General features: G+C 45.2%; 1 protein-coding gene across 1 annotated transcript; it reads right to left on the reverse strand.

The window, feature by feature from the left end:
• Positions 1–1,809: 1,809 nt before the first annotated feature.
• Positions 1,810–24,476, reverse strand: ACVR1B (activin A receptor type 1B). The gene is made up of 9 exons (XM_050924923.1): positions 24,369–24,476; positions 12,462–12,701; positions 10,451–10,699; positions 9,005–9,235; positions 8,061–8,228; positions 6,967–7,123; positions 5,873–5,997; positions 5,048–5,178; positions 1,810–4,196 (listed from the first exon to the last, which is right to left on the reverse strand). Exons 1-9 carry the CDS (start codon positions 24,472–24,474, stop codon positions 4,071–4,073), a joined length of 1,533 nt encoding a protein of 510 aa, XP_050780880.1. The 5' UTR covers positions 24,475–24,476; the 3' UTR covers positions 1,810–4,070.
• Between the last annotated feature and the right edge of the window lie 294 nt (positions 24,477–24,770).

The raw sequence follows: 24,770 nt of genomic DNA on the forward strand, positions 1-24,770 counted from the left end.
AAAAGACACAGTGAAACCACTGTTACGCAGTCCCCTCCCTGTAAAACAGTAGGAGCCAAGGCACTGCATCTTTAGTGGCTCCCAAACATTTTAGTAAGGTGACTCACTCACCGCAGTGTCTTTTTTGCAGCCCGCCCAGGGTCCAAATTTGTGGGTGGGGGGCCCAAAACCATAGGCCAGCATCCTTCCCCTCCACCATGCCATACCTTCCATTCCAGCACTTCAGCCCTAATCCCAGCCTGGTGCAGATGGGGAGGACAAGGGACTGGATAGCAAGCCTGCCCTGCACTCACCCCACAGCTCCCATCCTGCAGGGCTGGCCCTGACACCCCACTCCAGGAAATGTGACCTGATGCAGAGGATCACAGCCCCACTCCTCTCTGGGGGGCAAGTCCAAACCGGAGTGGCCCTGTCACACTGTGGCTAGTCTCACTGCTACAATGTGAGTGGGGTGGGTACCTGCCCTCCACAGCAGTCCCATGACCAGTCTGCAACCTGGTTGTGACTCAATGTTTGGGAAACACCAGGCAAGGTGTATTGCCCATGGGGACAAGAGCTGCTGTAGACTCTAGCAGGTGGATGATGCGTGTGTGTCATTGGCTTCAGGCTAGCAGACCTGGGCTCAATCCCCACTGCTGACAAGTCATGCAGACAGATCATGTGATGCACAGAAAAAATTTAAACCAGACTCACCTATTGGAGTTGACAGTAGGAAGAGCCCAGGGTCATTCCAGGTGAGTTCCCAGGGATCAAGAAAGGGCCACTGTGCAGGTTCTAGGATCTTGTTCAGGATCCCGTTTAGGATCCCACAGCATTGGACCTTTCCCATTTGACCTTGGAGGCTGCTTCATGGTCTGACGCCTCCTAGTCTAGTTTATTTTCCAAGTACCATCTCATTACCGCTGGTTACTCCCCCTCCACTCCCTTCCTGCTGCTTGTTTGCAGACCGCTATACCCACTGGCCAGGGCTAACCCTTTGCAGGTTACCCACAGCAAGCTGGGTTGGAGAGAGAGTCCAACAGTTTGTGTGAATAAAACAAACTTTAATCATGTACAGCAGAAATTGGACAGCTTGTTCTTATATTAAACACAAGATTTCCTATATTACAATGTATTTACATTTGCATACTGAAGAGGTAAAGTGTCTAAGTGACTATTTTACAGTCCTTTTCTAATAAAACATACACAGAAAGGGGGCAGATAAATACCCAGAAAGATCTGTTCTGAAGCCAGAGTACCATCCATTCATCTTGTGTCAGAGACTAGAGGCACAAGCTTTGACCTGAAACCCTTCCCCAGTTTGATCCATTGATCAACCTGAAAATCTCCCCTGGTTGAACCAAAAGCCTAAACCCAACTGTTTTGTTACCGTATGCTGCTAAAATAGCTGGTGTGTCTCACTTCAGACAAGGCTGCATTTCAGTGCTGGGCAAAGTGATCCCTAGATTTGCGACAAGTCAGCTAAGTAAGGTTTGCACACACCGCTCTCGCACATTTGCATGAGAAGTGCCGTATAAATGCTACATTGTTATTCCCATCTCAGAGGGTCCAGCCAGGGTTTGACCGCTCTTATCTGTACCTATGAACTGAGTAGGTTTCATAATCCTTATCACAAGGTGATACCAATCCCTTCCAGACACGCTGGCATGTGCTGTTTGGTATGGTATTGAGGCAGGTACATGTGTGGCTACTGTTGGGGGTGGCGGAGCGGATCAACCAAGGAGTTAAATTGCTGAATTAGTTTCAAAGAAAGTCTTTGGACAGCTAATGGAACTGGAGACCTTGTGCTCTGGAGGGAGAATTTTCTTAAATGCTCATGGGAAGACCAGATGGCAACCCCTACTTATCAGTGTGATGGGCCTCTCTGTGGCCGTTTATTTCAGTTCCTCACACTTCCTCCCCAGCTCCTGCACAAGTCTCATCCTAACGGTCCCGCTACAGTAGCTGACAAGTCTTTCTTGTAGGTATTTTTAAGGCACACACCACCCTGGTTTCTCAATGCAGAAGAAGGGTTCGGTAAGTAACAAGTCACACTGGAGATGCAGTAATTTCTGGCTGAGAAATATCAGAACAAATCAGAAGGGAAAGCTGTACATTCACCAACCACGTACGCTGCTGCATGAACCAAAGGTCTAAGATGCAGACCACTGCAGGCAGGGAGCAGCTCTGTCCTGCCTGTCATTTAAAAGCAAGGGAAGAATGCAAAATGGCTCCAAACACAATGCAAGACTCCTCATTTGAGGGATCTAAATCACAGATGGGATGGGGGCCTGAGGGAAGAGAGACACACAGACAGTGAGAACAGAAAGTCTTAAAAAAAACAAAAAAACAACCACCACCTGCGAACCAGAGAAGAGATGAATGCTCACCTTACAGAGCAGGCTCAAGGTTCGAGTAGAAAGTTCCAGTGTAAATTCAGCTGTGTGTATTTGCATTTTTTTTTCCTTTTTTTGCAGTGATTTCTTTACAAACAAACAAAGAGGTTGAGAGGTAATTATAGATTGTTTCTCTTCTCATATAAAAATTAACAATATTAAAAAAAGTTAAAATCCAGACCCTCCCAATCAAATAAAAAATAATCAAATGCACTCCAGTTAAAAGTTATGGCTTCAGAGTCACATAGCACAGATAACACCCTAACCATCACACAACCCAGCCTTCTAATGTTGTCTTTAATGCTGCATTCAGTTCAGACACAGGACTCAGCCCTAGGCTATTTCTAACACTCACTAGGCAACATTCAAATCAATTCTACTTCACCCTGACTGGTTATTCAATTAAAATAAGATTCATGCAGTTACCCCCTCCCTACCCCACCCAAAGAGTTATACACAGCTGCTTCCAGAATAGGAGATATTTATATATGTATATTTAAAAGATGGACATGTATTTCCAATCCTAGTCGCCAATGGTCAGATCCTGCAGTGTGCCGAGTGTTCCTTGAGAGGTGCTGTGCACAATTGTTTTTGTGGGCACAGAGATCTTCACAGATCAGACCTTATGCTTGGCTCCAAGTTCTAGAGTGTTCCTGCCAAAGCCCTTTGAGAGATCCATGGGTTATGCTCCTAAGAGGCTGATATCCTGCATGTCCCTGTGGCCTGGTCCCCTCCACCCAGGGGGAGCGCCAGCTCCAATCTTTGAGACACGCTTCTTCTCTCCTTTGCATCCCTCCCGCGGATGGCTCCTCTGGCAAGGCAATCCTTCCATACTACCACACATTACAAACCAGGGTTCTCAAAACAAAAGCTTAAAATTTCAGGGACAAAAATCAGTACCCTGCTTTAAAAAGGAGAGGGATGGCAGTGAGGCAACTTGACAGAAAGTTCCTGCAGCTGGTGTACAGCTGGCAGGACAGAGCCCTGCTCCAGGAGAAAGAAGATCTGGCTGTAAGTAGCCTGTTCAAGCTAGATAATGCTCACTACTGGACAGGCAAGGCACCAATACTTCAGACTTGCACATGCACAGAAAAACACAAACAGGAATGTGCAAACCTACAAGCAGATACTCTGCACATCTAAGGGGGACTAAGCAGGCACAGGGCATACATGGCTTTGCACATGCACACACTTGCACGCACACACACACACAGCCAGTCTGGCTTTTTGAATTTTTCAAGCTCAAAAGAAGGAGAAATGATTTCATGAAGCCAATGCCTCTTCTGTGTGTCTGTGCCAGTCCCTGGAAAGCCTGCAGGTATGGCAATACCACCGTCCCTGTCCCTCCCTACTCCCAGGCCCTGAATGCTTCCCAACGAACGTGCCATATTCACTGGACTACACAGGGATTTCCATCAAAGAAACAAAAAGTGATGGTCATAGCGAGATCCACCCACACAGATCCCTCAAGTCTCCACGCTGTCAGGAGGTGGTTATAAAAGGGTTCTGTTTGTTTCATACCCAAACCAGGAAAAGAACATTTCTTTTAATAGGCTCTGTCCTCCCTAGCTAGCAGCCCATAGGTCACACGGTCTGGTCAGTAGCAGTAGGTTGGGTAGAAACACGAGGTAGGCCTCAATCTCGTCGACTATCATGGCAGCTTTTGGGCAGCTTCCTCATGCTGCAGCTTGTGGGCTAGATCTTCACATCTTCCTGGATGCTGAGCTGTGAGAGTGTTTTCTTAATGCGAAGGGCCGTTAGCCGAGCTGCACCATTGGCATACCAGCACTCGCGCATCATCTTGCCCATCACTCGTAACGCCTGGCCAGGAAACGGAGAGAAACGTCAGCCCTTTCCCTCTCAGAGAGTTCAGTTCCTTCTGCTAACACTTTAAAGTGAACCCAATGCTTGTGGAAGGCGCTGGCGCAACTGTGCCAAGACTGAAGCCCTTTGCTTATCCCCAGAATAGGCACAGCATGGGCAGCAGAATGCAAGCTCCCCATGCTACCCTTCACCTGGAGGGATGTCCCTTCTACAGAGTCTCTTCACGGGCCATCTGATAGCCATTCCAGCAACATGGGAATGCATTACTGCTAGTTTTGTAAGGACATGGACCATTAGCAACTGCAGTGAGACTCTACTGTTTCACCCCATCTGCATAATGGTGACAGCGAGGTTGTTCTGAGCATTACTTAACATTTGTACAGTGCTCTGAAAAAGCTAAGCATTAAGAGGAAGAGCAGTTACTTTAAGAGCCCAAGAGCAGTTACAGGGTGACAAAGTTCACTCACTATTATTAACCACTCATCCGATTTCCATCATATGCAACGCAGATGGAACACAATGGACTCAAAACTGACCTGCTATCCAAGTGCTTGGAACACGCCTCTGGCCTTCTCCAACGAGTGGAGTGCAGGAGTGACCACCTACTCTCTAGCCTCACATGGGATCCTCAAGTCTCCACATTCACTTTCCCACTGGACTTCCCCACACTGATTCTGTCCATGGACCCCAAACCCACACTGGAGGGACCAGTCACTCCTGGCTGGAGTAGGGAAATCCAGCCTCCATGCTTACTGAATTTGGAACTCAGTCCAGGCCTGAATCTAAACTTCACCTATTCAGTGGATAATGCATTTCCTTTAGGCTCAAAGGAAGACGACAGATCCTACCTCATAACTCTGCCACCAGTTAGGGATGTTGGGGCGCAGCTTCTGATCACACACAACCTTCCGCATCTCCTCAATGGAGGGGTCAGAGGGCACAAGGTCATAATATGGGAGTTGATACTCTTCATGGATACCTAAGCATGGGAAGGAAAAATGTCATTCACAGAGAATGGAAATCACTACCACTTTCCCCAGAGCCACAATACCCCTGGCCTGGATGACATGACTTACAAAAGCGAAGAGTCAGCAATTCAGGGAAGCAGAATGCAAGTAATCAAACTGGGATTAGGTTAGGCCACTGGGGTTAGCGCCTCCCCTCTCCTGGGAAAAGGGCCAAGATATGTGTACTGACCACAAGTGCTCAGGACTTAGTGGATACGAAAGACAGCACTTACAACAACAGGATGCCCATCCCTGCCCCCATCCACTACTATACGCTAGGACACTGGTTCAGTGTCACTGATTCATAGGGAAGCAACTTATGTACTGAATCAGCAACACCACTTCCTTCTCTAAGGTTTGGCTAAAGAAATAGGTGTGCCACCAACAGCACAGCTACCCATCACCTCTCACATGCCTGGTCTATGAGCAGTCTGGAGTCTTCCCCACACTACCACCATCTTGGTGGCCATACTCTTGGGGGACATTGCAATAGTCCCAGGATACAGGGGTAAATGCAATCTCCACAACTGCCTGGAGGACAAGTTATTCTCTAACTTCAGGCCTCAGTTAAGTCAAAGACAAGGGTTGTGAGGTGGTTTTTTTGGTTTTTTTTTTTTTGGGGGGGGGGAAGACAGCAGTGGGGAGAAGAAGCTGAGAGCATATTACCTCCTGAACCGCATCTACGAGCAATCTCCCAATAGACCAGGCCAAGGGCATAGATATCAGCACATTTAAATGAATCAAAATGCTTCATGTTAATGGTTTCATCCAAGACCTCAGGGGCCATGTATCTGCAGCAAAGAAAAAAAGTAATTTCCTTGTCAGAGGGACTCTCTAGAAGACTATCAGTGATGAATTCTTCATGTTTGTTGTACACAACATGTGTTACCAGATACAGTGCTTGGATGCTGCACAGAAGTTAGACAATAAAAATCAAACTAAGGCCACTGATGCAGACAGAAGCAGGCACTGTGTTAAGAGACCAAATAGAACAATAATCCACAACAAAAACCCCAAAAGAAAGAGGGGTGAAATAGGGAGACAGGAATGGTCAGAGATGCACTGAGGCAAGGATAGCAACGACCCCCCCAAGGCTGGGATGGAGGTGAGGGAGGATGGAAGGACATAAGCAGAGGGAAGAGGCAGTAGGCTGTGACTGCTCAAGTACCTCAGACCTAGATTATTTATTCATAAATAAAAAACCCACTAAATATTCTCCTTGATATTCTGGAAACCCTGCCAATGCGTAAGACAGAAACTCTACCAATCCCCAGTAAGGCTCACACATTTTCTATACCAGTGGTTCTCAACCTATTTAACACTGTGGGCTGCAGCTTGAGAACCACAGTCCCCTATGTCCAGCACCCCCTGCTCAGAGACCCTTCCACAGAGCAGGGCTAGGCAGCGAGGACCAGAGTCTCCACCCCACAGCCTAAAACCTGGGGATGCTACAGCATCCCCACAAACCCCTAGTTCCCAGTGCCTCCCCTCCCTGCAAACCTGCCCAGCGACCCATTCTCCCACACCCTGCCCCGCTGCAGCACTCCCCAGGCCCCTGCTGCCAGGAGCACTCCAGCAGGCTGCCAGATGCTGTCTCCCCTTCAGCTAGCCCTATCCCCTTTCAGACCACAGCAGCAAAAAAAATTATTTATTTATTTATTTTTTAAGCACACCACACGTGGCTTGAGAACTGCTGTTCTATACCCTCATTCTGATAGCACTGAACCTTGACCAGGAATACAGCTGAGCCCCCTCCCTACCGTTTGGTTCCAACCCTTTGATTTGGTGCAATATCAATGGTATCGGTAACAGAATCATGCCGGACAGCCAGACCCAGGTCAGCAATGGCACACATGCCGTTCTTCTTCACAAGGATGTTCTTGGATTTCAAGTCCCTGTGCGCAATCCCTGGTTTTCCTGATGGAGTAAAATAAGTCTCAATAGCAGATTTTCCTCTCTCACCTTAGGGTAGGTCTACACTACCCACCGGATTGGTGGGTAGTGATCGATCCCCAAACATGCTCCCCGTCGACTCTGGAACTCCACCAGGGCGAGAGGCAGAAATGGAGTCGACAGGGGAGCGGCAGCCGTCGATCCCGCGCCGCGAGGACGCAAAGTCAGTCAATCTAAGATACATCAAATTCAGCTACACTATTCTCATAGCTGAAGTTGACATATCTTAGATTGATTTCCACCCCACCCCACCTCTGACTGTGTAGACCAGGCCTTAATGTATCTGATCAGTGCAGATGAGCTGAATGCAGAAAATGGAGGGACTGAGGCTGTCATCAAATCCAGAGTGAATTTGAATCTTAACATCTCTATGTACAGTAGGATCTGCAGCCCTATTCTTCTTCTCAGTCTCTTATTTAAATTAGCTCTGTACCAGTGAAAGGTGCTAAAAACACTAAAGAGCTTCCATATACCCTCCAAGTACTATTTAAACTGCACCAGGTCTCTCATCCACACACAGACAGAATCCCTGCTCTGAAGAGTTTACAATCTGTTTTGCTCTGCCATTGCCTATGCAAACCTCTTCTGTGCTCCCCATCCCAACCAGAGGATTTAAATGTGTGTGCGTGCACACGAGACATGGACACCTGTCTAACAGGAGCTGGACCAAGACTAACTCGTTTCAATGACTTTTGGTCAAGACCAAACTGGCCTAGATTCAGTCCCCAGAGCCTTAGGGCACTTTTCCCCTTTCATTTTATGATTAGATTCCATCTCTCTCTCAGTACAAGGCACCCTGTGCATCATACAAGCCCCATATTTCTGTCTTCACCTTTCCTGCTTTAGTCTCTCCGAAGACTGTCCAGTTCATGTTTAGGATACTTTGCTAGCACCCTCTTACCCTGGGTCCCCACAATCTCCATATGTAGGTGTGCCAAGCCACTGGCAGCAGACAAGGCCAGTTTAATCATTCCCTCAATGGTCATTGTGTATCTGTTGAGGTAATCAAATAGAGAGCCATGCTCATGGTAATCAGAGACAAGCCACAGCTGAGTCCAAGTCCCGTTATCTGCAGCAAGAGAAAAGGGGAGAGAGCAGCATCACATCAGCACTTACGATGCATTTTGAACAAACCTAGGAAGAGCTGCCAGATTAGGTCGACAGCAAGTCTGAGCAGACCCAGGAAGAACTGCAAGGCGAAGTGTAATGATTACTTCTGGCACCTTAGTGCTATATATATTTAGTACATTTCCCAAGCAGCTTTTCACATTACCTGTCACTGCTTCAATAGCTTCTACTATGAATGACGCAATGTTTCTGCTAGTGACAGCAGCAATTTTACGGATACTTCTCGGCAAGAAGGTGAGTTCTGTGGATTAAGCCCATACTCAGGGACAAAGGAAGTGCTGCTAAGCATTTCAGTGCACAGGTCAGGCTGTTCTCTATCCCTGTTTTAACTGAATTAAATTATTAGAATTATTTTGATCTAGCAAATACTTCGATTAACTGGAAAAAAGTGAAGAGCAGAACTGACCATGTTAAGAATGTTTTAATAAATAATTTAGCTTACATTAAAACGTGAAGTCGCCTGAATACTCTCGTGCATTCAACTATTATGCAAGCTTCCTTTGTAACAAATTATGTCACACTGACAGCTTTAATAGTTTTTAATGATAGCCAGCTATTTTTATAATTTGGGGAAATGATCGTAATACTTTACAAATATATTGATGGCTTTCTTTATTTATTTCATTAAAAAAGGTAAATCCTATACTAGAACACGGAACTCTGAGGAACCTATGGCCATTAGTGCTTTGGCTCTGAAGGCTGAGACAGCATTTTTACCTTTGTTATCGGCAGCAATAAACCCCAAGATGTTCTCATGTCGCAACATGACAGTCTGGTATATTTCTGCTTCCCTAAACCAGGAGCGCTCTTCCCGTGAAGAGAAGATTTTCACAGCCACATCACCTCCACGCCACCTGCCACGCCACACCTCCCCAAAGCGGCCTTTTCCAATGATCTCCTGCAGGACAATCGTTCGAGCCACAGTTCGCTGGACAAAGAGTGGCAAACCTGTGGGCAAAAGAATGAAAGAAGAATTCAGATGAGGGACACTCGAGAGATGCTGCAAGGTTTAGGGTTGTCTGGGTTTGATTTGATTGTATTTAGCAGTCCAAATAAAAACCCAAGATTCACCGCCGTGGTACCTAAGAACCATAATTCATTCTGCCAGGGAAGGAAGCGTTTTGGCCCACAAGTACAAGTTTTCACAACTAGAAAATTTCATGTCCCTCCCTCACTGATTTGGGAACAGTGATCGGAAAAGAAGATCATTCTCATCTGTGGCCTTTCTTCCAACATATGAATCAGACTGTTATTGTTCTCTCCCCACTGCCAATCATTCACTGTCACTAAGTCACTGATCACTTCAAAACACTTCTCCGAGAGCTCAGTTTTTATTCAGATCAACAAAATTCTGTGGACAAATATTCTGCAGAACAATCCTGCCCCATGTTCTGTAACCAGTTATTCCAACTGGAGCCCAAGTACTATTCTATACAGGTTCTTCTGCTGTGCTCATTGGTACACTATCTGAGCAACCAGATGCATGTTGGACCATCTTTGTCAAAAGGAAATAAAATATAATTTCTAAACAAAGTTAACCTAAACCTGCTACAACAGAAACATGTAAGGTCTTTCATCAGCAGTGGCAAATCAGCAAAATCAAATGGCTAGCTTTCTCTCTACAAGAATACCAACAAGTCAATACACACTTATACAGACCTAAAAAGTCTTAGTGGATTTACACCACAAGACTCCTGCAATTTCTTAGCTATTCCAAATCACTTTGGGCCAAGACCTAGGATACCACCTTGTGCTGTGATCCCATCAGATCTTGTAAGCTGAGCAGAGTCACTGCTCACAGGGGGAGAGTTCTCTAAGGAACATCGGGAGGCTATATGTAAGAAGTGGAGAGACAGCACTAAAATAAGCAACACCACATCATTTGTTAAGGGGCTATTACACTGCTGTAGGTGCAGTCTTTCAGGCAAGACACAAAAAGTTAGAGTCCTTGCTGATACTGGGCCACTGGCTTCACTGTCTAATGTACACTTGGATTAAGAACACACACCAGTGACCCATTACAACTCAAGACCGTACATAAGGAAGGATAGCCAATGATCTAATATTAGAACATATATACCCTGGTGATGAGCACTTCAGAATACAGGATTCCATTACAATCACATGTCATTTATTATTTCCAAAACAAAAGCAGCTTAGTACCTGAGCCAGAGCCAGAAGTGGAGAGATCATAAACTAGATCCTGCAGAGTCTTATCCTTGGACAGACACATTTCACAAGAGGGATCTTCCATGTCCAACCGCTGACGATTGTGATAAACTCGTTGGTGGTGATGAAAGACGAAAACCACTACAATCATGATGACAAACAAAAGGAAGACAGGCCCTGCAATCACTGCTACTAACTCCACAGGGCCCCAGCTAGACTGAGATTCGTTCTCTTTCACGTGACCTTTAGTGGTAGGAGAGAAAAACAACATTTTAAGCACAACCTGATTCCGTTATATACACACACACACACACACACACACACTCGAAACCTTGTAGGCAAGAGTCCCTAACTCCTTCTCTTAGAGCCCAAACTACTTTAACTCTGTCTCAGGACTTTGTAAAGGACACTCCAAGCAGCAACATTAATCCACTAGCTATTGCAAAGCAGAAATAAACAAGTTGGGAAGGAATAACAGATGAGGAAGGTCATCACTTTTACTGAAACTGCAAGAAGCAGTTGATGACCCCACTTGAGCACCCAGTTTAGGGCTTACTTTAGTGTATTTTAGGTCATAAAGTGAGACTATATTGGAACAAAAAACTGTAACCAAACAATTTCAGAAGACCAGTCTGCAGTGCATCTTCCATCTAAGCACAGAATACACCTCACTTATATGAGGAATGGCAGCTTTGTGTATGGGGGGCCCTGTGCACCTCAACTTCCCTTTTATTCTCACCCAGGAGGATCTGTCTTGGATTAACCTAGCTTTCTGCTCTAGGCCTGGATGTGTTGCTCCCTCCCAACACAGTCACTACTGCCTAATCAGCCAGATGATCACTTAAGTTCACGGCAAAGCACTCCTTCCCACCTTCCCCTCAAAATAAATTGGTCATTGCCTTCACTCAGCACTACAGCTAAAGCATTAAGTTGGCTACCATCAAAGCCAACTTTCTTAATAAAAATTATAGTGAAGGAGGAAGGAATTATTCCCCACATGTAACAGCTAATGAGTCTTTAAAAACCAACAACTGGTGAAGAGTTTGAGCTAAACAGAAAAAAAAATAGAATTCCCCTCCTATCTTGATGGATGATGGTACCATTCTGCAGTTCATGAGAACCCAGAGAAACTGCCCAGAATGGGGGAGATAAGCAGCATGTGCCTTCTCTGACACAAGAGCTTTGACTGAATGGGTTGCTGGGTTTAGTGTGCGGTTGCTGAGCATTACAGGAGGTCAGATTAGACAATGTGGTGGTCCCTTCTGGCCTTGAACTCTGACAAGTCAGATTACTTCCAGCACTCTCATTCCAGGGCAGGTCTATTTCTATTACTTGCACTCAGAGTTCAAGCATCTCCCTATTGCTACCACTCAGAGTTCAAGCATCTCCCTCATTTTAATCTGAAGTGTAAAACCACGCTCATGACTGAAAGAGACATTTCAGTCTCACAGGGAGCAATTCTATTGCTTAAAGAGCAGACTGCAATACCACTCAAGGGGGATCTTAGACTAGTCCCAGGGTCTGCACCTCAACCTCAGGCCGTCCTCGGCTTAGAGCGCTATGCAGAGACAGGACATCCATGACTGGGTGGCAGCAAGCAGAAAGAACTTAAATTTTTCAAAGGACCTTTGGGGAGGAGGGGGAAGAGGATACGCACTGCTGATCAGGTCAGAGATGTATGCTGTCTTGTTCACATCAAACATTTGAAGGTGGGTGAACCAAAGGAGAGATCAGAAAAAATCCAATTTAGAGGCTTCTTCCCACCCTACAAACTGAATGCTGCAATGTGATAATATTTGCCTATCATCAGAGGATCTTAAACTGCTTCACCACCCTCTGGGAGGTAGACCACCACTATTCTCTTTTTGCAGATGTGAAGGAATTGCCTATGTTTACAAAAGCAAGCTAGTCGCAGAACTGGGAACAGGATTCAGGAGTCCTGGCTCCCTGCTCTATTAGACAGTACCTAATCTTCAAGGAGATGACAGAGGACTTCTTTACTCACCACTAGGTACCCTTAGGTCAATTTCGTTGCAATAATCAGAGTAGCAGCAATGTGTGTTACGCAGATCTTCTGAACTCAGGCAGTAGAAGGGTTTTCCAGCAGGAATCAGCTCTGCTTTAGGGATGCAGGTCCGGATGTGGTGCTCAACTCCATCCAGGTTGGAGATGGAGACCATGCAAGCCCCATCTGTTTTGCACGTGGAGTTTGCTTGATTGCAGTTGGAGCATGAACAGATCAAAGCTGCAGAAATCAGGACACAGAAACCTCCTTGAAACTGACGAGAGCTTTGAACAGGGAAACTCATCTACTATTGGGGTCGGACACTGATCATTCTAAGGTTTTGCTGAGACAGAACTGGCTCTAAAAGGGACCAATAATATTAGCTGAATGTTTCAAGAAGCTAGGGAACAGAGGGTTGTTTTAGGTTTTTTGGAAGGCAGTGGGGATTATAGATTCCCCATCCTCCTCTATTTCCATAACACAAAGAGCCACCCATGATAATCTGATCAACTTTCAGGCCATGCAACAGAGATCAGGGGTGGCCAACCTGAGCCTGATAAGGAGCCAGAATTTACCAATGTATGTTGCCAAAGAGCCACAGTAATACGTCAGCAGCCCCCCGTCAGCTCCCCCACTCCTCAATCCCAGTGCCACCCACCCACTGGCAGCCCCACAGATCAGCACCTCCCCACCCCTCCTCATCAGCTGTTTCATGACATATAGGAGGCTCTGGGGCAGAGGGGGTAGAGCGAGGGCACAGCAGGCTCAGCAGAGGGTGCGGGAAGGGCCCATGGCAGACCCAGGGGTTGAGCAGTGAGCACCCCCTGGCACACTGGAAAGTTGGCGCCTGTAGCTCCAGTCCCGGAGTCGGTGCCTATACAAGAAGCCACAGGTTGGTCACCCCTGCAATAGATGACATGCATTCAGCTACAGAAGACAGTTGCCACTGAACAATGCTGGAGTCTGCCAATGGAAATTAGGCCAGGCCAGCCCCCACCCCCAATGAGGCACTTAAAAAGGTAAGAAATTATAAATGGTGCATAAAATCTGAAAGGTGAGGGTCTTAGGGGGCAACTATCCTGCCAATTCCATTTCCTGATAAATATATTCATAATGGCTGGGCCTCTGTCTTAGCAGCTAACAAGGGAGGGGGCTGAAAAATTGGGTCTGTTTTTCTGGTAGCATCTAATTATTAAGCCATTCCCCATTCATGAGTCAAGGTTCAGAAATAGTTTTTCTAATTGAATTTATTATTCATTAAAGACAGTGCTGGAGTCTCAAGACTTGTCAATCCTTAGAACAGGTTCTGCACGAAGGCATACTTCTCCACCAATCTGTTCCAAACCTGACCTGGGGGTGGGGGAGAGCCACATTAGTGTTGAGAAGGAGTTCAGTGCCCTTAGTTCTTGAGCCTTCACTGAGATTACAAACTAGCATCCCAACTGTAACATGGACATCCATCCACTACCGATCAGACTGAGACTCATCATCTTATTTCACAGAACAGAACTGTTCAGTGACCTAACGTGGTTTTCCTAACTAAGATTGGGTTCAGATCGGTGATAAGAGGCAAAAAGCTCTGCATCCCATTAATGTTCTCCTGAGCCAGTCAATTCTTCACTAGCTGCTTTCTGATTTGCCAGACTATCTTGGGTTAAATACATTTCTGGCTTCTTGCGATCGATAAAGATCCCTTCACTCTTTACCCAAACAAACTCCAAAGACAGATTTTCACATCTCAGCCTCCCAGCTGTCATCATTTCTCTCTCAAGCTGCCTGAAAATCTGCAGCCAAATCCCTAGCCAATGCCATGCTAGGAAACAAAGATAATTTAACCATGTTAGGAAGAAAGGTGGGAACCGTTTAATATCATATACTACTTTCTTCGGCATTCATCAGATCCCATCTTCCTGGAGGGATTCAGAAACATGTACATACCCGCTGCAGAGATGGTTTTTAAGGCAGAAAGTTTAAAGTAACATTTAAAGTATATAAATGAGAGCAACAGTTAACTGTCCTCCACTCGAACAGACTTGGAGGAATTTGCTGTTGATTTTATCCCCCACTTTACAGATATTGTGGATGAGAAAAAAAGTCACCACACTGGACTACACTTTGCACACTCCAATGTCAGTCATCTTCCTGAGGTGTGGCTGGAACTCACAGCCTTCAGTTATACAATCTCAGGGGATGAACAGATTTAACAAGCCAAGTAGGTCAAGATTAGATGTTTTCTATCCAAATATTGACCTACAAAAATCCAGGGTGCTGCAAGAAGGATCTCCTCCTTCTGAATCAGCACTAAACCCAAAGCGCCAATGTAGTGGACAAGAATGCAAAACAGGTCCTGATCACTTGTGGTCATGATAATTTCATGACACATTAAGACAGCATTCCTGGCTAAATCCTAATTTGGATAATTACATTAGAAGTCCCTGTATTTTCCCTAAAGTGTCAAGAGGACACTTAATTTTCTCTTTCAAACTGTTGCTGTGAGCTATTAAACAGCTGTCATATTCCACCTCAGAGGCAGCTGTAGCAATTTAGATAAATTAAACTGGATACTAATTTTGTGTGAACCAAGAACTATACAATGTAAAATAGGACAAGAGATTGAAGACCAGTTAAATACTAAAAACTGATGAGAAAAAAGTGACTTTTCTTCTCAAGAGCACTTCATAAGTGGCAAACATAACTTAGGGCTTGGCTACACTGGTGCTTTACAGCGCTGCAACTTTCGTGCTCAGGGGTGTGAAAAAACACACACCTCTGAGCGCTGCAAGATACAGCGCTGCAAAGCGCCAGTGTAAACAGTGCCGCAGCACTGGGAGTGCGGCTCCCAGCGCTGCAAGCTAAACTCCATGAAGATGTGGAGTACGTGCAGCGCTGGGAGAGCTCACTCCCAGTGCTGGCGCTGCAACCACACTCGCACTTCAAAGCGCTGCCGTGACAGCGCTCCTGCGGCAGCGCTTTGAAATTCCGAGTGTAGCCATACCCTTAGCATTTCTGTTCTGGGTCTAGCACAGATAGATACCCACAGGCCTCATTTCTATTTTGGGGGTGGGAAAGACAAAATGAAGACTTAGACTGGACTATTCTGATATGGGCAAGAGGCACCGTTTCGATAAGATGCTGCTGAAAGGGGACCTGCTTTTATTATTAAAAAAGGCAAAACCATCACTAAGGTTTGGCTTGACAAAACAACTTGAGTTCCCAATCTTCATTTTCCACCGCTCATTAGAATGCTGTCTCATTCCAAGTGAATCACTTTTGAGGACCACATTCATGCAGACCGAGGTTTGTTATTACTGGGTTGTTACAAAAACATTGTAGAGAAGAGAAAGCAGAAGGGGCACATTCCATCCTTCAGGTATCATTAAAAGGACAATTAAATATAATCTTTGGGAAATGCTTCCTTCACTATGTTACCAATACATCATGGATTATCAATGAACAGAGAATTTAAATACATTTTTCTCCATTCATGCTGTTTCTCTTTTACATTTAACTCAGCTTGGACACAAAACTAAAACCATTAGGTTTACTCTATTTCTAGTTAGTTTTGTTCCCTGGCTCTACAAGGCTGTTGTGTCTGTGTATCCTACTGCAGAGGGAATTTTGTAAATAGGTCCTCTCCATTCCGTCTGGAAATTAGCGATCCTGTGGCATTTCACATTTTAGAAGTAAAAAGGTGTGCCCTAATGACACTGGCCAAGATTTGTCCACATGCTGTTGTGTGCTGATCATCCAGCTTGGCTGCAAGCCTCTTCACCAGAGATTGCTGTGCATTTTAGTGGCATGTGACATGAAGGGATTCTTGTGTTTACATCTGGGAACCTTTAGAATAAAAGCAGTATGAGAGTAAGGGAAGTTATTTCTCAGTGAACAGATGTATACACTTCTATTGCACCTTTCATTAGAGGACCTCAAACTTTGCAAACATTCCGCTTCACGATCCCTATGCAGCACGTGACCTTTAGCTCCATTTTACAAAAAAGTAAATGGAAGCAAAATGCCCCAGACCACACAGCAAATCAGTGCCAGAACTGGGAATAGAATCTGAAGTCCAATTCCTACCCCCTTCCTAACATTATACTACTTTCCCTTCCTAAACGTCTGAATGTGTCCCTTCTTCTCTTTTATGAAGAAGTCCAGTACTTGCATATACAGATGCATGCAGCTATCCTTAGAGCAAAATGGCCAGCGAGAACATCATTCTTCTGCAAGTGCCCCATATTGGTCAACTGTAGGAGCTGCAGCAATAACGGCTCCGATGCTGTTTTCCATAGCCTCTCTGCATTGATGCCTGGAGGGAAATAGGGGAATTAAGAGATGCCAGCACAAACAGAATTACAAGGCAACTCGTGCAGTTCTAGCATTTCAAGTTCTGATTAACCAGAAGGGAAAGTTCTTCTTACATCAATAAAACCAGGAGCAAAATCCAGTATTTCTAAAAGAAAAACTACAATTCTTTCACCTTGGATAGTGTTCAAAACCCAACAGGTATTTGAAACCTGATCACAAGCTCCTTTCAAAGCAAGATTCTGAGAGCAGCTGGGGATGTTTGGGCAAGTCAAAAGGAGAAATGACTGAATAAAAGAAATTTTCACACTAACAGCTATCTTTTTCTGAAGAAAAGGCTCTTTTTGAGCAAAATATATAATCTACTTAAACAGAAGAATTGACTGGGCTAAACAAAATTGGACAAAAGAAAACAAAATGACAGTTCACACAATTGGTGTCTTTAGTTCCACTAAAGTGCCTAGGGATGAGTTTGCATGAAAGGTGCTCTAGACCTTGGCAGTGGATTCTGTTATATCTGTTCAATACACTGTCTTTTTGACATTCTGCTCAAAGACAAACCCAACCCTAAGGAAGCTGTTTAAACAAGTGTAACATTAAGCTGCAGAACCTCAGAATGAAAGCTTTGTTCTCACGCTAAAAGATAGATCAGATCTGTATTTATGCTGAAGTGAACCGTCACTGTGATTTAATCCAAAACTGAATGCTGGTGGTCATGACATCAATTGGAGGAGCAGGGGAGCTCCTCCAGTTCCATTCCTAATTTTTTTTTTTTTAATTGCACACAGGCAATCAACACTGCAATAGGAGGATTTAGAAGAAAGTTAAAGAATCCTCCCTTTTTATCACTTAGTTTATGAAAGGAACTTTAATCAAGAGCTATACGAGCACTGCTGGAACTGATGGACTCTGAGCAACAGCTCATGTTCTCAGGAGGACTGAAAGATCTAGGCAGAAACACCACCACTTTTGAGAAAGAAAGATGGCAGATGATACCAGGCTGGGAAAGGTTGCAAGCACTTCGGACAGGATTAGAATTCAAAATGATCTTGACAAAACAGGAGAAATGGTCTGAAATAAAACAGGATGAAATTCAACAAGGTCAAATGCAAAATACTACATTTAGAAAGGAATAATCAGTTGCACAAATACAAAATGGGAAATGACTGCCTAGGAAGGAATACTGCAGAAAAGAATCTGAGGGTTAAAGAGATCAGAAACTAAATGTGAGTCAACAATGTAATACTGTTGCAAAAAAAGCAAACATCATTCTGGGATGTATCAGCAGGAAGTTGTAAGCAAGACAAGAATTCTTCCACTCTACTCAGCACTGATAAGGCCTCAACTGGAGTACTGTGTGCAGCACTGGGCACCACACTTCAGGAAAGATGTGGACAAACTGGAGAAAGTCCAAAGGAGAGCAAGAACAATGATTAAAGGTCTAGAAAACATGACCTACAAGGAAAAAGTGAAAAAATTGGGCTTGTTTAGTCTGGAGAAGAGGAAGGGGGGCACAATAACAGTCTTCAAGTGCTGAAAAGGTTGTTATAAAAAGGAGGAGGAGAAGTTGTTCTTATCCACTGAAGACAGGACAAGTAGTAATGGGCTTAAATTGCAGCAAGGCAGATTTAGGTCAGACATTAGGAAAAACTTGACTGTAAGGGTAGTTTAGCACTGGAATAAAATATCTAGGGAGGTTGTGAATTTCAATCACTGGAGGTTTTCAAGAACAGGACAAACAACTGGCAGGGATGGTCTACATAATACTTAATCCTACTGCAGTGAAAGAACTGAACTAGATGACCTACTAAGGTCCCTCTGAGTCCTACATTTCTGTGATTTTATGGGCAGCAGTAGTGCCATCTCTGGTACTGGCAGGATGGTTTTGTCAATCCTGCCAGCTGGTCTACTCGACTCTTATTAGTGGGCTAGTGTAGACAAGGCTCTTGCAGCCTTTTAATAAGGATGTCATTTAACCCTTCTCAGAGCACTCTACATAACACAAGAGCTAACACACCTGCAACCACTGGAACTGTATCTACTCTCGAATGCCTACTAAAAGAATTAAGCCTCAAGTATCTGTATGAGGTATGCAGGCCCACCCACACCAGCAAACACACACACAGAAGCTAAAGTTGACCTGCAAAGAAAACAACAATTTGCTCCCTCTGTTGCTTCTTTACATTTTATGATTAACAAGCATGTATGCACATCAGAAAAAGAAATAAGAGCCTTTCAGGCCTTCACTATACACTACAATGAAACAAAAATGGGACACAAAAATCAGTGCGTCACCTGTAAATGACTTGCCCAAGGTCAGACTGTGAGTCCACTGCAGGACTAAGAACAGAATCCATTGTTCCTATCTGCCAGTGCCATGCATAAATTGTGTCATGCATGGGGCAGAATGACAGTGGCCGCAAGCCTAGTGGCTGTTCAAGGACACAATAAAGGTTTCATTCTCAAAACATAAGGACAAGCCATAATCAAGACTTATCTAATAGATTGCAAAATTGATTATACTTTGCTAAAACCTAGCGTTCAAATCAATGAGACAATTATGCCAGATAAAATTTTGGTCACTGTCATCAAGTTGGCCAGACCTTGTTAAAGTTAAACAACAACTAGGCAGAAGACTTTTTGTTGTTTTAAATTTAAGAGTACAGAAAATCAGTCTAAAAAAATCAAGCTCATATCCATGCTAGTTCCTGATACATCCCACTACTTTCATCATGACCACTGCAACTTTCTGTGCCCACAGCAGCCGGCATTACCGAGTCCAAGTTCTAGAGTCTGGTAGGTACAAAATGCTGCTGCTCACCCTCTCTCTCATACTAAGAAACAGTAGCACATCACTGTCGATTCTCAAGCCACATCACTTGTTCCACATTAGAACTCAACTCTGAAACAAATAACCCATGTACCCATTCCAGCCTCCTTCACAGACCTTGTTTCTTTACTCTTCCAGCAAGTGCATACCTCTGTTCTACCACACAATCATGACAGGACTGGTGCAAGAGCCTTCTCTTCTGTTGATGTCACCATTTGAAACAGACTTCCTACATCTTGGTGCCTCTTCAACTTTCCATCTACTTCCAAATCTCATCTGCAAATGTCTCTTGTCCCTTGCAATTGTTTCTTAAAACTGCTTTCCAATTGCTATTAATTTTACATTTTACTTTGTTACCACTAGTTAATGCTTAAATCATTTTCTAGAACATATTAAAATTCTGTAGAAACTAGAAATTACACTAGAATCAATGAAGTTAGAAATAAAAAGGGACAACAGAAAAATTGGGTGCATATGACTCCAGAAGCTGGCTACAGTACTCTGACAGAGGCTGAACTGGATATTAAAGCAATGCTACTGAATGGAAAACATACAGGGGGAAAATGCAGTTGGCATGCACTTTCTATTACAGTGAGCTGTTGTCACTGTGCAGTACCAACCTCTATTACAAAGTGACAGCCTCTGAGTGGACTGACTTATTTCAATTCACTTCTTTAAAATGCATTGTTATTTGAATACACTGAATGTTAATTAAAATAAGGCCTGATGTCTCTGTGACTGCTGTTCTTCAAGTCAGAAAACGAATGCTGGATCTGCGTTCCACACTCCCACTCTAGCCTTAACTAATTTTAAATTTTTAAAATTTGTTATGAGACCAATAAGTTTAATGAAGCCCAAATCCATGCTTCAGTATTAGGAAAGCTTCTTCTAAAAGTCAGTTCTATAGCAAGGCAAAGATGTTCAGTCACTGACAGTTCTTAGGGCCCAAACTCTGACAGTTATTGATGTGATATATTAAAAATATTGTTTATCACTGTAAGTAGGCCCAGAGGCTTAGGCAACAAGCATGTATCTAAACAGAAACGTTATTGCTGAAACAAATAGGACCTAAGAGCCATCCCATCACTGCACATCTACTCACACTCCATGATCTGACTTACAATATTTACTGTTAATGGGGGTTTCAATCACAGAAATTCCCTCATCACAGCTTACTCCACTGGAATGCACAAACAAAAGAGAACTTAATTCTCTTGTTCCACTCGGATAATTACTCCCTGGACACACGAAGAGAAACCATTCCCACTAGCTGACACCCTGTGAACTTTGTTTGCTATTTCAGAACTGACGTTTCACTTTACTCCTTTCGCAACAGTGGTTTCCGGTGCATCCACTGCTGGCAACAGATTGTGTACCCAAAGAAAAAAAAGTCTGAGTTGTCTGGCCAAGTGGTTTAAAAGAGTTCATGAATGCCTGTTGGACAGCTTTTAATTCCCAGTTAGAAAAAAATCTTTCTTGAAGAGTTCTAAAATGAATTATGTACCATTCAGAGCTAGTCTGATTTAATTGGGTAAATGTATATTTTAAGCAGGTGTTAGTCATAGGATCTACCTGTGCAAGATTGTTGACTGCAGAACATTTTAGTGCTTTATTCAAAAGAAGCAAACAAAAAATCCCACATAAACACTATACTAGAGATAACCAGGGAGGGAGGAGGAGGGTGTTTTTGTAAGTCTTATTTACTAATGCATATAGCACTTTATATCTTCAAAATGCTGTGTGAACTAGGCTCTTTTTACAATGCACAATGAAACAGGAAGCTGTTAGATTCTCAAGTAAAACACATATAGGGTGCAACAGAAAGCTTTGAGACCTTGTTTGTTAAGGCACACCAAGTTTACATAATGTCTTCTTAAGCAGCAAACAGCCTTAGATTCTGTGTGGAATAAGAAATGGCAGGGAGTGTAGAAAGACTGTCTCCTATCATCTTTTTGTGCTGTTCTACAGAATTAGTTGCTTGTTCACATAATTATCCTTGCACAAACACCAGGACCTACTCACACCTTCTTCCCTGTCCACAAGACCATACTGCACTAACAGCTTTCACACATAGCGTGAATGAAAACACAAAAGATGCTTAATGGAAACATTAGGCAGCTATACAAAATACAATATCAAAACTACAGATAAACAGGTTAATTTCAACAAAACACAGGAAGTCGATTATCCATTTCCTGTTTATTTTTATATGCACAAACTTTATGGAAGATGCAAGATGAAGACCTTTGATGGATTTCAAAGAGGGTGGCTGATGCAAATTTCTACAGCTATAGGTCATTCTGAGTTTTTTAAAAAATCATACACCTATCCTCTACTCAAGTGCATCTGTATTAACAGCAATTTAATCAGAAATGTCAAATACATTATCTGCTGCTTCACAGGTTAGCAACACATCTGAGCCTGTAAAACTTTTGGGGTCTTTACTATCTGATATAGGCAAAATGAGCTGTGGGTCTTAATTCTCATTGGACACCTATTCAAGTTACTGTACACAAGCAGCTATCCCTATTAACATTCTGGTGGGCAATTTTCCAGAGGCCAAGAACTGAATGGGCCATGAAGAAGCAGCTATCCTCTGCCCGGAGCTCAGAGGCAGCCAGGGCTGAGGCAGATTGTCAGGAAAGCTAGTACTATACTAACTCAGTCAATAAATAGAAGGAAGGCATCAGTCTTCAGCCTAAACAAGCTGATGCCTTTCACCAGCACAAGTTTCAGTTTGTTTATTTTTTAAATCAAAGCAGCAGCACTTGGCCTTAAGTAAAAGGATCCCCACAGGTTAAAAGAAATAACACCTGATAAAATCACACAGAAACAACAACTGAGAATATATTTCCTCCAGCCGCATAATGGACATCTACAAATGTTGCAGTACTGAAAGTGGTTTGGAAGCTTCTGGTCTCCTCTACAAAGGTATCATTCCTCCCACAATTACTGGGAGCTGGTCCCCAGGAGTGTGAGGCTTTGGAAAGGAGCCATTTTAAAATATAATTCAAGGGAAATAATATTAAAACCTCTGATTTTAATTCCTAAAAAATTAAAGATGCTGTGCATCTAAATTTGCATAATAATCAGATCACTCCACACATTCTGCACAGACTCTAGAGTAACTGTGGTACTTCCAGATACCAGCACCCCACTCTCTATTCATGTGCCAATCCTGGTGGGTCGCCAAGCAGATCCAGGTATAAATACATTAAAAGACACTTGGTAAGGCAACTTGCATCTTTTCATGTATTTATACCTGCTCCTGTATTTTCCGCTCCATGCATCTGATGAAGTGAGTTGAAGCCCATGAAAGCTTATGCCCAAATAAATTTGTTAGTCTCTAAGGTGCTCATACAGACTAACACAGCTACCACTCTGAAACCAAACAGACCCTATAAACTAAGGCAATACAAGCCTGGAAATTCCACAGATCAAAGACAAGAGAATTTTGAGACACCACTAGCCACCATTATGAGGTAGGAGTCTCCTACCCACAAATATCTGTCCACTGAGGACAAGAGAACTCATACCCTGAACAGCTCCCCAAATTCCCCTCTTCTCTAAAGAGGGTGATCCCTATGGTGAAACATTTTTCCACACCCTTAGTGAAGATAGCCTTCCAAATCTCTCATGGTAGAGTCCTACAAGTCTTCATTTCCCTTCTATGCTTCCAAAGACACAAAAGGAGCATTCCAAACCTTCCCACCACAAAGAGGAGAACCTACACCTTCATGGAAAGTCCCCCAATACACACACAAACCCTGTGACACATCCAATTCCCCTATCACCTACCTAGGCCATGTAGCTCCTCAAATTCCCCCTTGCAAAGTACCCTCAGTCCCCACAGCCCATCAGTCTCCTGCCAGCCTCCCATAGAGTGGGTTCCAGAGTCTCCTCCTAGCCCTGCACCTCCTTAGCCTCCAGGAGAATTAGGCTCCCTCCACTAAATACGGTATCAACCCAGCCTCTCTGTCCCATCCCCATGTCTCACTCATGAAAGTTAAGCCAAGGTCCCCAATCCCTTCCTCCCACAGACATGCCCCCCCAAGGCAACAGACCCTAGACAGTCCCATACAATCCTCCCTCCCCTCCCCCAGGCAACACAAACCCCAGGCACTCCCTCCAATGCTCCCCAGCCCTCCAGGTAACAAAGACCCCAAGCACCCCGACCCAGGCAACGCAGACCCCAGGTGCTCCCATGCAATCCTCCCTGCCCCCTGCCAGGCAACACAAACCCCAGGCGCTCCCCCCCATGCAACACAGACCCCAAGCACCCCCCCATCCACCCTGCCCCCCCAAGGCAACACAGACCCCAGGCGTTCTTCCAGTCCTCTCTGCCCCCCCAAGGCAACAGATCCCAGGCACTCCCATGCAATCCTCTCTGCCACCCCCCGCCCCCACAAGGCAACACAGACCCCAATCCCCCCACCCCAGGCAACACAGACCCCAGTCACCCCCACCCAATCCCCCTGCCCCAACCCAGACAACCCAGACCCCAAGCACCCCCCACCCAATCCCCCTGCCCCCCAAGGCAACAGACCCCAGGGGCACGCCGCCCCCCCCCCCGGGGGGGACACAGACCCCAGGCGCTCCCCCCCCAATCCCCCTGCCCCCCACCCCGGGGAACACAGACCCCAGGGGCCCCCGCAATCCCCCGCAGACCTCCCCCAGTTCACAGCCCCCAGATACACTGAGCGCCCCTGCCCCCCGGAGATCCCCTCAATGGCTGCACCCCCGACAGGCCCCCCCGGGCCCGGCCCCGCACTCACCCCGGGCCCCCCCGGGCCCGCCCAGCAGCAGCAGCAGCAGCGCGAGCGCAGCCGTCGGCAGCGGCGAGCGCGGGAAGGGGCCGGCAGCGCGAGCCGACTCCGCCATAGCAACCGCCGCAGCCTCGCTCCCGTCCGGGCCCGGCCAGCGCGAGGGACCGAGCGCGAGCCAGCCAGCCAGCAGCGCCGCCGGGCCGCCGGGCCTTAAAGGGGAGGGGCAGAGGGCGGGGCCGCGGCCTTAAAGGGGGGGCTGGGACAGCAGCTGCCCGCCGACAGTAAACAGGCAACGTCCGGAGGGTGGAACGAGCGTGCTCCGTGTGCGCGGGTAGGGGGGGCAACGGGCGTGTAGGCAAGTGTACGAGTGTGTGTGTGTCAGTGGGTAATGCCCGTGGGGCAGTGGGTGTA

Source organism: Gopherus flavomarginatus, chromosome 16, assembly GCF_025201925.1.
Source record: "Gopherus flavomarginatus isolate rGopFla2 chromosome 16, rGopFla2.mat.asm, whole genome shotgun sequence".
Taxonomy (NCBI): Eukaryota; Metazoa; Chordata; order Testudines; family Testudinidae; genus Gopherus; species Gopherus flavomarginatus.